This window comes from Sylvia atricapilla, chromosome 7 (assembly GCF_009819655.1).
Source record: "Sylvia atricapilla isolate bSylAtr1 chromosome 7, bSylAtr1.pri, whole genome shotgun sequence".
NCBI classification, from domain to species: Eukaryota; Metazoa; Chordata; class Aves; order Passeriformes; family Sylviidae; genus Sylvia; species Sylvia atricapilla.
Genome location: NC_089146.1, coordinates 26,272,644 through 26,289,847, shown reverse-complemented (window position 1 = coordinate 26,289,847; position 17,204 = coordinate 26,272,644). Strand labels below are relative to the sequence as shown.

Here is a 17,204-nt window from a genome sequence, read left to right as displayed (position 1 = left end):
GACAACACTGCCCTACACACTTGTGAATACAAAACCCTTCAGGCTGGAAGGCTGGGGAGAATTTCTACCTCCAGAGACACAGCTCATCAATTCTTCCATTTATTCAGTGTCTCACAAATATAGGAAGGAAAGCATTTGGGATTAAATATTTTGTTCTTCTATTCTCAGGAGAAAGAAGGCATCTCCCAATAATCTTCATAACAAAGAAATTATTTCAACACCCATCCTAACTGTACATTCATTAGAGTGCTATGTAGAAGGACTTTAATGTACTGTGCACAGGCTTACTGACCCTACTACATAAGACAAGGACTCAAATATTCATACCTATCACTTTGTTTTGTGGAAGTCTGTTTCAACTTCCTGAAAGTTTTTATCTTCCAACTACCAATTTGATTTAATCAATTTTTTAATCCTTTCTGACACAGATTATATCAGAAAGAATTAAATTGCTTGTTCAGCATTAAGGTTTACAGATTAAATTCTTCCTCCCATTAAACTGCCGACATCTTGCTTTTATTTGGTCTTCCACCTGCAGGTTTCTCATGAGCATTCTGATTAAGAGCACCTGAGAGTCCAAAGCCTTTGCAGAGGCAGTTCAGCAGGAAAAAGCAGGACTTCAAATAAAATTCACTGTGAGTTGAGAATGCTAAACTTTCAGGCAACTAAACCGGCCTGCAGCACCGGCCCCAGAAACTCTGGCAGCATACTGCAGGCCAAACAATTTACTCTGCAAGCAGCACAGACTGCAGCCAGCTGCCCCCTTCCTCCCTCCTTTCCAACAGTGCCAGGGCATGGAGCATTGCACCAAGACTAAAACGCTGGGCTGCGAGCAGAGCAGCACTCGGGGCAGGCACTCGGTGCTGCTCACACGGGCACAGAGGCTCAGCATCCCCTGCCTTGTGCTCCATCTCACCACGAATTCCAGGCTCACCCCACGGACAGCGCCTCTGCTTTGGAACACACGACTCACAACTGGTTTGGTCCAGCTGCAGTCCCCTAAAGGTCTTTCGGAAGTTTAAGCAAACACTCCAAAGTATGTCAATGCTTTCAGACAGAAGATCACGTGGGAAAAACAGTTTTAATCCAAAACTTTATAGCCTTAACACACACAAAAAGGGGCATGCTCAAATGTTTATGTTGTTACTGCTTTTGTCAGCTGAGCTTTATTTTGGACTTTAGAGGTCAGCCTTGAACACTCAGAGCACTCATTTTATATGATGACTGATTTTCTAACATTTTTATCAGCATTAGATTTTCTTGTTAATCAGCACTCATGCCAGGAACAACATTATGTATTTAATATTTACATCCACAAATATTCAGCAAGTGGCCATAAATATTCTACAAGATTTTTAATAAACCAGAGCGAATTACTGAGTAACATCAACTATCTCAACGCATCTCTGATGTAGTTGGACCGACACAAATAATTTCTCCCCAAACAAAGTCACTGGTACTCCTTAATGATTTCGGCATTCCAGATATATTTCTTAATTTTATTTAAAATAATCACTACAGATACAGCCCTTTTTTATCTTATTTATACTCCAGAAATCTAAACAGCTTAGTTCAGTCCCACTATTACACACAGCCCTTGGACTGGTTTATATAAGACCTTGTTTTCTTCATTACAATAAAGACAAAACCATCTCATTCTGCAACCTCCATATCAAATTTCATGCACGCGTAAGTAAGTATTCCAAGATAAAAAGCTACTCAGAGAGCATCCATTCTCATAATTTCTGTCTTTCATCTTAAACCACTAGGAAGCTTTTACCTAAAACTTTGCACAGTACAGAAACTGGAATTCAATTAACGCTCCATTATCCATGAGAAGATTATGTAAATAGTGGGTTAGGCAGGGTCAGGTTTTTTACTGAAACACCGCTGGCTTCCACAAAGTACAGTTCTGCTTCCATAAGACCCTATCTTACTATCTGTCTCTCTGTAAGGCTGACCTTGCTACCCCACAGAAAGCAATCCAGAAATTTTAAAAAAGGTGCATATTCCAAGTGGATGTATTTACATTATTTATCTCATCATTCCTCCCCCATCTAAATTATCTTTTCCCTCTCCCAGTTAGCACTATGGATAGCACAGAACTTACAAACAAATACTCAGTGTTAAAATATTGTGATTTTAAAATCCTCTGGAGCTCTCTGTTACACAAAACAGCACTTTATTTCAAATTCTTGACCAACGTTTTTGTTCCAAATTATTTCATACTGGTTGATGACCCCAAATAAAAACAGCTTTCAAGTTCCCCCCCAACCAACCTGTCTTTCTTCACAAACCATGAGCACCAGGAGAGACAGTATTCCAGCTGTTGAGGAGTTCCCTCGACAGACCAGACTGGTATGACTGAGCTGATGGAATCTTCAGGTAATAAACCAGGGCTGTTCATGGCTTTTGAGCTCTGGGAATTCCAGAGGTGCAGTGGGGGAAGATGCAGGTTAGTTTTGCATGGGAACAGGATGAAAAGTAAGATAAGGGATGCCAGCAAAACAGAGTTCTTGTCCTCTCACCACTCATACTACTCAGCGAACATTCCACCCACAGATCTTAAACAATTGGAAGAAAATGCATAACCTAACTTTTGTCCAAGCTGAACTCAAGTTAACAGAAAAGCAGAATGTATAATAAACAACAGCAGCACTTACAGACAACATCTATTTTAGAAAAACTTCTAAAAGATAAACAAAGTAACAAGCTTCTTAGTGTTTCATTAAGCACCTAAGTCTGTAAAAATGGCTGAATGCATTCGGAGAAACATAAAGTTTTAAAAGAGTGGTAAGAGATGAGGAAAACTACCAGGTCAATACACAACTTTAAAATCTGAGATGAAGCTGTGGGAAAAAAACCTGACACCTTTTGACCTGCCCCAAAAGAACACCGATAACTCGCATTAAGTTCATGCCTCCCATTTGGAACATACCAAGGTGTCAGTAAACAGTATACATGACACTGACATTCTTCAGCCACTGACATAGCTACAAAAGCAGCAGATTCTTGCAAAGAATCCAGTCTATGTACTGTGTGTGACTGCAGCTTTGGTGAAAAGTTCAAGTAAGGCATTTTTCTAATTAAAAACAGAAGACAGAGAAAAGCAGAAAGATGAAGTAGCTTGACAGACACCTAAGATAAGATCAGTGGACAAAAAGCAGAGTTACTTCTCAAATCCTGACTCTGTGTCTAATATGTTAAGTCTCAACTGCATCATTTACAACCTGACCCTTCTGTCTCATTGTCAATATTCATAAAATATCAGTCTTTGCTACTTAATGACTCTGATATGTGTTTGGCTTACACGGCAACATCCCTTGTGGTTACTTCTTGTTGTTTTTGCCTTTCCTTTCCTTTTTTCCTTGATTAATGAGAAATTCAGCAATCTCAGGTTTAACTATATCAATGATTGTAAATCCAGAATACTTTTCTCAGTAAAAAATTCACTGTAAGGATACATACAGTGAATAGGATACATGCTCAACAGCATTTTGAGCAAACTTAAGCCTGGTATCACCTCTAAATGCTTCTTCACCACATTTGGGGAGGCACATGGGGAACCAGATTGGAGAATCGCTCCAGCTGGAAACTACATAACGAAATTATACTGATTATTTTCAGACACAGCATTTTCTTGACTTAGCTTACTGCCTGGCTGCTAAAAAACTGTTTCTTCTGCCAAGGGGTATGAGAAAACAAGGACAAACGCAGTAACGAAAGCAACATCTTTTCTTCCTGTGGCAGCAACAACTTATGCCACTGTAAAGTATCTGTGTAGCCATGGACTTAAAAAGGTATGGCATTCATTCCTGCCAAGACAACCCTTTCTCTGGCTGCCAACTAACCTGTTTGCTAAATGATTCATTCTTATGAAAAGCTTTGTTATTTATTTTTTTTTTAATAAAACAATTTCACAGTGCTTAGGTAGATAATATGACGGCACAAATCAACTGGCAGACCAGGAGGCCCCTCTTTGGGAGAAAGAGCTCATTTTAAAACAAATTTACTGCCAACGAAGTCACAGTATCAGTCTTGGAAAAGACCTTAGTTCAAAGAGCACAAAGATTCTCAAAGAAAGGTTTTGTAAAAGAAAAAAAAAATCATGCATTTTTAATTTAAGCTTTACATTTTAGAAAGTGATGTTGTTTTGCCAGGATTTTGTAACCCCTCACTTTATCCACTGCCCCCTCTACCCTTTTTTCTTTCCTTTTTAGGAGTCAACCCCAAAATATGAATGATGCAAGTGGAGAAACAAGAATAAATACTCTAGGAAGTCTGAAATGAAACATTTAATTTACTTTTAATTAATTATATTTCAATTACTGAAGAAACTGGTACATGTCAGCCGCTGATGATGCACTGTAATTACCACATCTGGCTACATTGATTTAGCATATTGGTTACTGTTACTCATAACTTAGAGGTCCACAGTCAAGGATGTGTATTAGCTTTTAAAGAAAAAAGTCTGGAGTGAAAAGAGTTTCTTGTAGAAGTAAATCGTTACAACTGCACCCTGGTCTGAGATTTACAGGCCAGGTGGCAAGTCGTGACACCTCTTCAGGTTCAATTTATGCTCCTCCAAGCCTTAAAAATGTTGTTAGAGCTGCCAGGAATTTGCCTACAGAGCCGACTCCAGCTCCAAAGATTACTGCCCTGGTTATGCAGAGACACCAATTTAAACTTGAGTACTTTTTAAGTGCTAACTTTTGCTATAAAGTGTTTGTGGGCATTCCTGGCTTCAAATCAAACATCCTAGGCACTAAGCAGCAGTGGATACATTCATTACATGGCTTCAGAGATTTACAAATTAATTTTACCACCCTCTATAAACACCTATCTGTACAGTCATTTTGCAAATAAAGATGCCAAAGGGTTTCTCTAGATTATTCGGGGTTTGGGATATCACAAGTGTTATTTCTGCTCACTACATCAACAACACTGCTCAGTCTGGCTGACTTATTTGCACTACTTAAACACTCCATGATTAAAAAAGAAAGGGAAGAAAGAGCTGTGTGGAGCAGCCAGTCCTGAAATGGCCTTTCTTTCTAGTCAGCAGTTCCAACACCAGCAAAACTGTGACTGCAGCCAAAATCCTCTGGAACTAGTCAGGTCTCAAAGATCCACACCTTCCTAATGCTCAGCTCTGTGAGCTTACAAGTCACTAACAACTATAACACATGGTAATGGAAACACAGAGTACATCAATTTTGGTGCTACTGCTCATCCTGTTGGCCAAAAACAGGTATATAATTAGGGAAGCAGAACAGGCACGTGCATATTAAGGAAGCTTTAGAAATGTAAATCGGTGGCTAACACCTCACTCCGAATAAAGCACCAGGTTATGAGACAATTCCTACTATATAATCTGCCCCGAGGAGGGGAAGGAAGTAGATTTTTCTTCTTCCCCTCCCCTTTCAAGCTAGCATTAAAAACTGCATCCACCTCTGACACAAAACCGGACCAAACCCAACCCACACAGAAATTCCTGTTAGTACTTCTGCTCATCCCTCCTCTTCAACAAGTCACACCAAGAGATTGACCTTCTTTGTCAACATAGCCAAAATGGAAAAAAGAAAAACCAAAAAGAAAACCCAATTCACCCAACAGGTTACCTTCTCTTAGTCAAGCCTTGGCAGAAAAATTACATTAAAACATTAGAAAGCATCCAGTGTGTAACACACGATGGCATCTAGCAAAACACTCTCGAATCTCAGTGAATGCCGAAGTTAACTACTCTTTCAGAATCTTTTTATGAGCAGTAACTTAGTGGACATCAAGTCACAGGGTCGACTGCCAGCAGCAAAAAGAGCAATGCCTTTACCTAGCTTGCAAACAGCAATCCACATCAGAGGAACACAAACCAAGTGTGTTTCAGAAACACGGATCACTCATACCGGTAAATCCACGCTGACATCTGTCCCGTCCAGCAGCGCCACTCGGCAGGTAATGATGGATTTGGCGTCCCCAGCTGCAGGGATGTGGGTTGCAGCCCTTTGGGCTTCTCTCAGCCTTTCCTTCTCCGCATGCTTACGCATGGACCGGCGGCCCAGCGTACGGCGGAAAAAGCTCAGCATCTTTGCTACAAAGTCCAAGAGAGAGAATAAACAGGGTTAAGTTTTTTTACAGAAGAAACCCCCTCAAAACACAACACAACAAAACAAACAAACCTACCTCAAATCCAAATCGAAAAAAAAAAAAAAAAAAAAAAAAGCCTGCAATAAAGTTCTTAGAAAATCCCTGACTTTGATAAAGAAAGAGTCAAACAGGTTTTCATTTTGATTTAAACACCCCCAGTCTTCGGCTGTGAAAGTCTGAAAAAAAACCCAGCGCAGAACTTTGACGACGGTTGGGTGACTTTTTGGGACTACACAAAAGTACGCTTAAGGAAAAAAAACAGCGATCGTGCAGATCTCTTACAGTTTCTCTGCAATCTTTCATTAATACAAACGCCACCCCGCGTTTCTCCGAGACGATCTTCCACAGCTGGGAATCAACTAAGCACTTCATACCACCGGCTCCTTTCCTGGCTCACGCACTCCACCTCTCCCATCGAAAAAACAAGCGCTAATGACCCTTCCCGCCGCAGAGCCGCGCTCACAGCTTTCCCGGCAGGAAAGGCTCTGGCAGGACGGGCGAGCGCCCCTCGGGCACGGCGCTGCCGGCCCACAGCCGGAGCTGTGCGGGGACTCAGCCCCGAGCCCGAGGGTCGAGCCCAGCCCAGCCCCGGCCCCACCCGCGGTGCCCCTGCCCTTACATAACGCCCCGGCCCCGCGGCCTCGCTCCGGCCCCGCCCGGGGCCCGCGGCGGCCTCACCTGCCGGCCTCACCTGCGGGGCTGCGGGAGCGTCCCCGCGGCGGCTCCTCCAGGCCCCGGGGGCGGGCGGGGGGCGGTGTGGGAGCCCCGGGAAGGGCCGGCCCGCCGGACATGGCGGAGCGACGTGGGAGGCCCTTAAACGGGCAGCGACGCGCCGGCAGATTCCTCCCCCGCGCTCACTCACCTGGCGGCTCCCCCGGCCGCGCTCTCCGGCTCGGCGGCGGCGGCGCGGAGATGGAGGTGAAGGGCGTCGGGAAAGGAGGGCGGCAGCCGGATGGGAAAAGGAACTCTCCGCTTCCCGCCGCGCCGGGAGCCCATCGCCCCTTTAATGGGGCGGGGCCCGGTGGAGAAGGGGCGCCCCCCCGTCCCGTGCCAGGTGGTTTCGCCCGGCGGAGGGGCCGCCGCGGGGGGTGGGGGGCGCGGCGCGGACCACGTGCTGCCCGCGGGGGGAGGGCGGCAGCGCGGAGCCCGGAGCGGCCGCGGCCGATGGGGCTGTCCCGGGGGCCCGGCACCGCTGGGAGCTGAGCCTTCGGGACGCGCCTTTCAGAGCAGTTCCCAAAAGTTCTGCAGTTTTTGCGAATGCGGCGTGAAGGTTTCCCCTCAGTGGTTTGGCCAGGACTGTGAACAGCCCTGGGCTTCACAGCGGGAACTGGAACCTTTAGGCAAACGCGCTCTTAAAACCATAAAATTTCTAAGAAAATAGTATCTTTAAACAGTACCTGAAAGGGCAGCGGTAGCAGTGTATTAAATAAAGCAGAGCGGTCTACCAACGAGCACTGCTAGTATTTATATACTGAAATAAGGCTGCGACTACAAAATGCAGTTTGTGTTTTCAAGTCCTCCAAAGGCAGGCGCAGAGCCTGTGCTCCGCGCTCCCGTCGCTGTCCTCACGGGTTACCCCAGCCGCGGGGGACAAGCCCCGCTCCTCGGCAGCAATTACAGAGGGCTGCGCTTCACTGCGTTTTTTCCACTAGATAAATATTTGTGCCCAAGCCAGTATTTGAGGAAAACCTCAGGAAAGGCAATATAAACTCTCCATGCGTAATGCCAGCTGAGAGTGACAGAGCTCGGAGTAAAGGAGCTCCAGCCACCCTCGAAATCCCAGGCTAACAGGGAATCCAGTACCTGATAGTCTGGGAAAGCAGATACTTGGGCTAAAGATAACACACAGCATTTTTTTATGCTCAGCTCTGACTCACGGGCTGAGACACCCGGTCAGTCCCTGCCGGCCAGAGGAACTGGCATAATGAAACCCACATCAATACCTCAGCTCCAGTGCCTGAATCGAGTTCCTTCGATGTCATTTACTGAAATGGGGGGAGAAATTTAAAAAAGCTGCCAGGTAATTGCCCACCATTTGCTGACGAAGCAACAGGCTGATTTTACTAAATGTCTCTTGACAACAGATCACTCTCCTGCCGCTGGGAGGAGCAGGGTGAGCTTTGGGAAAAGGTGAGATTCACGTTCACAAGTCTGTTTCTTTATTCAGAAAGGTGAATCACAAAACGAGGGGGGGAAAAATTAAGATATCTACTTTTTATCAGAGGAGCAGGGATTATGCTTGCTGTCAATAGCCTGTCATGAAATACCTGTGGGAGCTTGCAATAAAGAAACCATACCGAATTTTACTCTATTTAACGTGGAAAAATAATTTATCTTGAGAGTTTGCAGATATCTGATGAATTCTCAGTGCAGATCAGCTAACCAATGGTCTGCATATCAGAGATACTTAGTTTGTAGTGGAGATGTGCCAGGTAAATGGCTGGCTATTAAGTCTACAACAATTCACATTCCTCTATACGACAAAGAATTCTGGGGAATTCCGTGATTCTTGGAGGCTGTCCCGAAATTTTCTAACCACCTTCAACTACTCCTCAGACTGAGCTTCTTTCCACTCAGTCATTCACAAGCTCCTATGCTGGCACACCAGGATTATTTTCTGCCTGTAGCTACTGTGACACAAAAACTTAGTTGCTCATTTTTGCAATTTCTACTTCACACCACCCTCTTGCTACTCTTCCTGTAATTACAGTCTACTCTTTGCTCGCTATTTGATACTCAGAGACAGTCCAAGTATGTACAGTACACATTCAACTGTATTATCTGTCACTTGTCTTAGATCCAGTCTTCCTATCCCAGCTTAAAAAAATCTCCTCCTATTGGAATACTTCTTAGATCTGTTTCTGTCCCTAAAGTGCTCTCCCACTAGTTTATACTTTTGTATTTAAAATCCAAACATCGTGTCTTCACTTTTAAGTCCTGTATTTATCAGTGGAATTAAGAACATACGGGGGTCTCAGACACTCATCCCCCTGAGATTTTTGTTATGCCTCCTGAATCCTTTCATCATCTTTATCCGCTTTTGTTTTGAACATCCCCTCACTTTTTGGCAGCAAATATTTCTTCACAAGCTTTCAGCTGGAATTTTTGTTCCTCATATCCTCAGCTTTTTGATCAGATGATCATCTCTACTGAACACCATCTCCAATACACTCACTGTAAAAATGGTAATTTAAAAGTCATTATTCCATTAGAGCAAATCTTGCAGTACTTATATTTTTTCAGCCAAGTAACTTAACTCCTGATAATTTGCATCCTCTTCTAATGCACAATCCATAGGGGTATATTTATGTCATACAGTGTCAAGAAGAAAAATACAAGGGGAACATTATCTGGCATCGGACACATATAAATGTAGCACAGCAAACTCGTGTATACAGTAGCAAGAACACAAAAAAAATTTAAACTTTAAATTACTAAAGCACATCTTTATTTTGCAATTAAACAATTAAGATCCACAAGTAAACTATATATATATTTTCAAGTCTGTACCTAGACAACTATTTGTCAACTGAAATTAAATATATCCACAAAATATGCATAACAGCATTTTTTCACATAATAGAATGAAATTTTACTTAAGACTAAAACAAGACTTGTTAAATGTTAATTAGCATATTTATCCTGGGAACTGCTGGTTTTCGGTAGAAGTTAGTGTATAATTTTAATGGCAAGAAATTTCATTTTATCAAAATGAGGACAAATACATAAGGCCCTTTAAAGCATACAGTAGCTGCAGTGACAAAAGCTGAATTTATTTTCATATTGTCCAGTGTTGACCAATTTCAAGTTTCCATCGTTTTCCATCAACCGCCCTGGCTACTTAGCCAAGATGGAGCATTTAGGTTGTTGGTTTGGTTTTTTCCCTCCCCCTCATGTGCTTTTAAACAAATTTATAGGCAGAAGTCTACTTATGGGAAGAGCCTTTGCATCCCCCCAATATTAATAAAGATACACAGGAGTTAGTCTAAACAACAAAAGAGCTGTTCAACTCTGAGATGATTTACTCCACACTTGCAGTCCATCATTCAGCAGTATGAAACTGAGATGAAATTTGACAACTGAAAGCCCCAGCTGGAAATGCAAAATAATTATCAGAAGTAACTGGCAAAAATATTGCCACCACCTGAATGTTAATAATGATCTAAATAATACTCTTCCCTTTGTGTTTACACATAAAATAGCACCTGCTACAAAAAAACCCCAAACAAAACAAAAACCCCAAACCTTACACAAACAGCCCTGCCAAATTGACTGGTTAAAATGGGATCACTGGTAAATGAAGCAAACCAAATGGAAAACAAATTTGGATACACTGGATAAGATAAAACCTTCACCCTCTTACCTTAAATTTTCCAGTTAGATTATTATAGGCTGTTACTGTGGTGCCCCAATGTACTGAGATAATTGCACTGGATCATTCATAGTCTAGTCCTTGTGGATATATTATAGTTAAAGAATAAAACAGCTTAACGTAAACTGTTTAACCCTTTCACTCATGTCTCAGGCCCCTGGCCTAGGTGCAAAAGGGTGACAACTTCCTTGAACTTTGTTGTGCATTATCTTTAGTTATCAAAATTCAAATAAGTTAAGTAAAAAAGAAAAAAAGAATACTGATTTCCAGGTAATTGATCTAATGTTAAAAATAATGCTTAGCAGAAACATTTACAGTAAACATAGCTAATTTGCAGCTAGCTGAGAGAGATCACAGAGGTAAATTTACAAGTACCCTGTAAGTTTCTATTTGCACCTTTTTTTTCCTTTTTTGTTTTTTCTTTCCCAAATGCAGGCTTCATATTTGTATTAAGACAGGAAAATTGAGATGATAGAATTACCTTATTAATATCTATTTTCTGAAAATCCCTCAGAAACACAGGAACAATTAACAAGAAATGTTTAGAACAACAGAAAGCATTCGTACCAGGGTGCAATGTGAATCATCTCTGTACAGAAACCCATTAGTATCTCTCTTCAAACCAAATTTATTTTGTCCAATAGTTCAGTCAGTAGTAAGCATGAGATAAAGTGCTACTATTCAAACATCAAAACACTCTGAAAAAAATTATCCTTTAAAACATGTCAGCTTGTTAAATATGAAATACCACAACCAACAAGCTGCCAGCCAGTCCGTGAACCACCGTTCTTGCTACAGCAGACTAAAATCACATATTTTAGTGGCTTTTTAAAATGAGGCTACTAATCAAAATGTCTACATTTTTACAACTGAATATTTCAGCATTTTAAAAAAGAAAGTAGTTTATCTCTCCTTTTTACCATTGAGATCTCAATGAGCAAAACATGCCAAAGCCCATAGCCAGAACTCACAGATCTTGTACCTGTAGCGAGAGAAGCCCTATGAAAAGGCAGACACACCTGTGGGAGTAACAAGCACAGAGGTAAAATCCAGTGATAAGGAACTAGCCTTCTTTGCAGACTTCTAAACAAACAAGTGACTAAGTGCAGTGGGATAACAGAGACTGGAAGGAATAGTTACGCTAAAACAAACCAACCATTTCCTCCTTCTCACAGCTTCCCAGTCACCACTCATTATAAATACCTGCATATTCATGCAAGATCCACAGTTAACCAATGACTATGTTTTTACCAGATCTTAATACTGAATCCTTGCACTACAAGTAGCAATGGGAAAGAACCTTTTCAGTCTCAAGACAAAAGATGGATACTAAAATTGGCAAATACACCCAACTCAGCCAACTGGAGACTTGAGATGTGAGCTACAAAAAGACTTCAACTGATATTAGAAGACACCACTCCTCTACTTGGTGGAAGTCCAAATATTCAAAATTTTTATATGGAGCATAACCAAATCACTCCTTTTTTCCTCAGGGCTGAGGGGCTTGCTGATTGCCTGCACAGCGGCTCTTCAGTCAAAACTACAGCATATGTACTGGACAACCTTCTTTTGCTTGGAAATTGGTGGATCTGTAGAGCTTTTCATGCTCATGCTAATTCCCTGAGCCATCAAACATCACCCACACACCTGCACACACACTGCATAAGCATAAAAATATCACATAATTCAGCTCCACAGCATACTTGGAGCTCCAACATCTCTATGCCAGACCTTCCCTTCTCCCCATTTCCCTGGGCAGCACAACTGCAGCAGGTCTGCTGCATTTTGGCCCTTCCACGGGTACCATGAAGCTTTTTGGAAGGTCTCCACGGAAAGTTGCCAGCTATACAAGTTCCATAACAAACTCCTCATGTTTCTTAATGTCCCAACTGCTTTCTCACCCTTTCTTTACTAGATGGTGTGCTAGACTGTAATCAGATATTCTGGAAGTGTTACTGCTTTATCTATATGGCATATAAGCTTTTGAGATTTAACAGAGAAACATAGAAATGTCAGCTAGCATTAAATCTACTGAGAAAAAAATCCCAGGCATTCTCTTTTTCATAAATGGGAGAGAATAGATAAAAATGAAATGCATAAAAGCAGTATTTTACTGCTTAAGATCTTTAAGTGATTGAAAATACCAAATGCTTCCAAATTCAGGATAAATGAATTTTATCAGCTCTCAGTTATCTGGGGCACCTAATGCAGTATTTCTCAAAGTGGACTGGCTGACAATTTGTAGGTGATTTATTAAACAATACCTGTATCTTATTTCATATTTAGCAAAATTTAAAAATGCTCCCAAAAACACTCAAAGCCCCCACTAGAGCCCCATGTCTTTCTACTAAAAAACTTCCCCTTCAAATCCATTTTAAACAAGAGATGGTAGTGGTAGTTTTCAATCTGAACCTAAAGTAAACCCAAAAATCTTAACATTTTACATTGGCACAAAATTGTCATAATATTGCTCTTATTTACAATGAAAACTACTTTTTTTTTTTTTTTTTTCCTTTAACTGGATTTGTATCATGGAAGTGTTACAAACATACTCTTTCCCACACCCACCCAACATTTTTCCTAATCAAATGGTATGAAAATAATTATTCATAAAATCCAACAGTCATAACACCGATCACATATAGGTCTATAAGTCATTATGTCTGAAAGATACATTCATGTTTTGTACAGCATGAAACATACAAAAACTTCTTTAAAAAACTCTTAAGGATGATACAGATCTTCATAACCCAAAGTAAAATATTAAGCAGTTTCGCTTTTTTTGGCCATATAAAAATATTTTAAAGGCCATTTATACCACAACAAGTAGAAAAATTTAAATTACTGATTTATGGTGCAGAAAGGCTTCAGTGCTATTCTTTCCCAAGCAGTTTTTGGTTACCTTTATCCTGGCTTTGGAGAAGCCAAAAGCCACTGAGTCACCGATGCCCAGTTAATTAAGAATAGGTACTTTGTTCCAATTTTTTTCCCCAGTGCAGCTAGTTAATAAACTACAAATTAGTGCAGAGGAAAATTTTGAGGAGACCTATTATTCTTGCCTGTGTTTGTAATCAAAACAGTAACGACAGGTGACAAATACATAGCCCACACTTAATTGTGGTATAAATGGGACTTTTGAACTGCTATGGCAATTTTACATAAGAATATTTAAATATGTGACATACCAATGCTATATAATGCTGCTATAACCTCTGTTTCTGATTTTCCTCAGAATAACTGGGCAAATGCTATTTTTGTTTACAACTTAACCATGAAGAAAATTTCTTTTAGTATAATGGATGAATTGTTTTACTTTTTGGACATTAAGTGCTGAGTTCAATATAACCTTCTAACTAGCCAGCAACTCAGCTAATAACCTCATCACATGGAAGTTAAAGAAATATAAAAAAAAATTATTTGTTGCAAATGGCTTAAAAATATAACTGAGATTAAAGCTACCATATTACTCTCTTTCAGTTCAGTTCAGACACAGAGATTCTTGTAAAATTTATTTTTCACTGAGGGATAACATTGACTTAAGCATCAAATCTAGAAATATAATTAACAGAGCCACAGCCCTCCTAATATTATTTTGTTTTCTAAAAATATTTAAAACTCTCTCTTCCATTTGGCATTGTGGTTCTTGTTCATTACTAAGTCATAAGCCAGGATTTCACTTTGCCTGAATCCCTTTTCATTTAATAGTTCATAGCTGATCTGTTTCAAATGTCTATAGAACATAGTATATTATACAATATAATTCTTCAATAGTTAAAAATTATTTAGCTTAGAACTTTCCATTTTAATTCTATGCTATATATATAGCTTACAACAAAATTTAATGGATAAACATTTTCAGGAAACCAATACAATAAATTAAAACTTTTAAATAGAGGGCACAATGTTATGCTGTCACAGGGCAATCAAGTAAATGACTTTTTTTTCTTACAATATATTACACTGGGTACCTTGCTTCTGACTTGGTTTCTCCTATACTAGAAAAATATTTAAAAATGGGGACACTTATGCATCTTTAGAATGAGCTCAGATACTGTATCAGACAGACATTTCTTACAAATCTTCTACCTACTTAAATAAGAAGCAACCCATACCAACTGGAACAATTTTGCACAAGCGTAATAGAAGGTGACTGGGGTCATTATGAAATTAAAATTAAATTCTGGGCTAACTTCATAGTGTTCTCCTCCCTCTCCCCTCCAAACAAAGAAAAGAAAAGGCAGACCTGTACGAACATGGCTTGAAATCAACTATAAGGACTTAACAAGTTAGTTAGAAACTAATGGAATTAAATCACATCTGATTGTAAGTTCAACTTAATTATCAGTGCTATTAGTTATGTCTAATTGAGTAAAACAGCTATTCTTAATAAAAGGATAAAATAAGGTATCAGTTTCTAATGACCTACCAGCATTTCATAGTAAGATGCTAGTAAGTTACAAGTTGGAAGGAATGTGTCAGATTTTTCTTATGATTACAACACAGCAGCATACAATGCTCATTCATTAAGTTGGCAGAGGTGCTTTTGCTACAGAGAGTAGCATACAGGTACTTGTATAAGGAAAGAGGGAATGGTATTTCCGTGACCCCTTGTGGTAACACATTCCAAGCACCAAGGGCCATTTTGAAAATCTGAACCCATTAAGATAAATATGACACGACAATACCACCCCCATGGAATCATGAGTGCCTTTCACTGGATGTACGCTGTAAGTCTCAAGGCACTTAAGGGGTTAAGACATAATGCATGCACTAGTTCCCATCACATAATCTGAAGTCACACAAATCAGAATACACCAGTGTATGACACACAAGCTGTGCCAAAGAAATGCTGTTTATTTATATGTTGGTTTTTTAAAATTTTTATTGTTATTATTTTGTACAAGATGCTGGTAAGTGGGCATTATGCAGCTACTGCTGGGTTAACAGACACCAGCTCTCCTCTAACAACCAGCTGGTCTCTAGTAAGGGTGTAGGACAAAGTGTGCTGCATCAGTAGGCAGTGTGTATCTATCTAGTATTGGCAATATTGCTAATGTTGTAAAAAACAAAACTGTGAGAGTCTGTACATAGTAAATAAACCTAGCACTGGAAAAAAGACCATGGCTTAGTGTATTTTTTCATTTGTTTTTCATTTTAAGAGACATGGGTGTAAAACAGAGTGAAATAATTCCAAGCCTTGTTTGTAGCAATTCAACCAGAAGCGCAGTATATGGCACTACAATGAAATATCGTAGATTACCCTGAACACAATAAGTTCTTTCAGTTTATGGTTTGTTCGGAGCAAATCACGAAAATAAAGTCTTCAAACAGATGAAGGTTAGAAGAGTTTCAGAGACTGATTTTGTTTCAACGTAAAGTGCAACAGTGCTGAAGTTTTCAAAGTCCTTTGTCAATTCTTTGCTGTACTTCACTATAATTTCCTGCAAGCAGTATTATGGCACAAAGAATGTTGCCAGTTCATTATAGAGGACAGGATTCCTCAACTGATATCATATGTTTTTTGCTCTTTACTTATGCAGTGATGCTTGTAAAGGTTTAATAAATCCTTCTTCATACACCTTCAAAATAGCTTCACATACAAATCTGTACTGACTCTGAAAAGAAAAATAGATTCAGTAAATTGAAAACAAATGTAATTGAAAAATGTCATTTGGAAACAGAAAAGACCTTTAGGATTTCCCCACCCCATTCTCTTGACAGGCCAGGAGCTGTGCTTCAAAGTTAGTTTAGGAAACACAATACAAAAGGAACTTTAGATGAAAGCATTTTGTTTCTCAACAGAAGAAGAGGATGAATTGCACTTTTAAATATATACCGGAAGTCATACCCAAACCCCTAGTACTATTATTACAACATCACCTATTTAGTAATTTTCTGCTCTTTATTGCCTTGCTGAAATTTCACCCACCTAAGTTTTCTATGCCCTTGGATTTAGAAGCCATAGTTTCAAAGCACTTTTTCATACTTACATTAACTCAGGCATGTTACTGGCACCTCCCTGTCAGAATTTGATTTAAAAGAAAACTGTTTCATGTTTTAAAAACCCAGATCTCCTGTTTCTTAACATTATATAATGTTTAACTATACAATGCATCCCATTCTAGTACCTGCATATACAGAAGTGACTAAGTTTGTTTTATACAAATAACAGTTAAAAAATCTGACAGTAATCAAATTAGAATATAATGAAAACAAACCAAAATAAATGCAAAGCACCACAACTCACATTACATCCTGCACCAGTGTGTCTATGCTGGTTAGAACTCCAGCACACCTGCACTGTCTGTTGTGGAAAAGTCCTCTCTATGCAGCAGTTGGCAATGTCAGATCTTAAAAGAGAACATTAACGTATCTAGCACTAGAAGCATTATTTGCTGTCCTGGTGTGTGTATATGGAATAGTTCATTTCCCTCGGTGTAAAATCTGCCTTTGTCCCCAGCGCCCCCCTGCGGACAGCGAGCGAACTCAGCTCCAGGCTGCCAGAGGAGGAGCGGGAACGGCGGATGTTCATGAAACCGTAAAAAAAAAGTGCCTTTTTCAGACCTTTTTCCTATGATGCACTAAACACCTGCTTTTCACTGAACGTTGAAGTCTTTTGTTTTCTAAGAAAAATGAGGAGATCAGACGATATTGAGCACATACTGAAAAAATGGAGTTAAAATCCTCACCA

At 40.1% G+C, this 17,204-nt stretch overlaps 2 protein-coding genes across 10 annotated transcripts in view; both read right to left on the bottom strand.

The window, feature by feature from the left end:
* The window catches only part of EPB41L5 (erythrocyte membrane protein band 4.1 like 5), a 51,530-nt gene extending 44,380 nt beyond the window's left edge, over positions 1–7,150 (bottom strand). For 2 of the 6 annotated variants that reach the window (XM_066323045.1, XM_066323046.1), the window contains exons 1-2: positions 6,833–6,916; positions 5,901–6,085 (exon numbers count right to left, since the gene is read on the bottom strand). In XM_066323045.1, the coding sequence (XP_066179142.1) occupies positions 5,901–6,080 (180 nt within the window). In that variant the 5' untranslated portion in view covers positions 6,081–6,085; positions 6,833–6,916. Of the gene's footprint in view, positions 1–2,306; positions 2,367–5,900; positions 6,086–6,760; positions 6,917–7,003 lie in introns of those variants that run through there. The other 4 variants (XM_066323049.1, XM_066323047.1, XM_066323048.1 and 1 more) reach the window with 4 other exon arrangements.
* A 2,409-nt stretch (positions 7,151–9,559) lies between these two features.
* PTPN4 (protein tyrosine phosphatase non-receptor type 4) overlaps positions 9,560–17,204 on the bottom strand; it is a 111,913-nt gene continuing 104,268 nt past the window's right edge. For all 4 annotated transcript variants that reach the window (XR_010744025.1, XM_066323041.1, XM_066323043.1 and 1 more), the window contains one exon: positions 9,560–16,128. Coding sequence is in view for 3 of the 4 variants with exons in the window: in XM_066323041.1 (XP_066179138.1) it covers positions 16,042–16,128 (87 nt within the window). In the remaining variant the exon portion in view is untranslated. The remainder of the gene's footprint in view (positions 16,129–17,204) is intronic.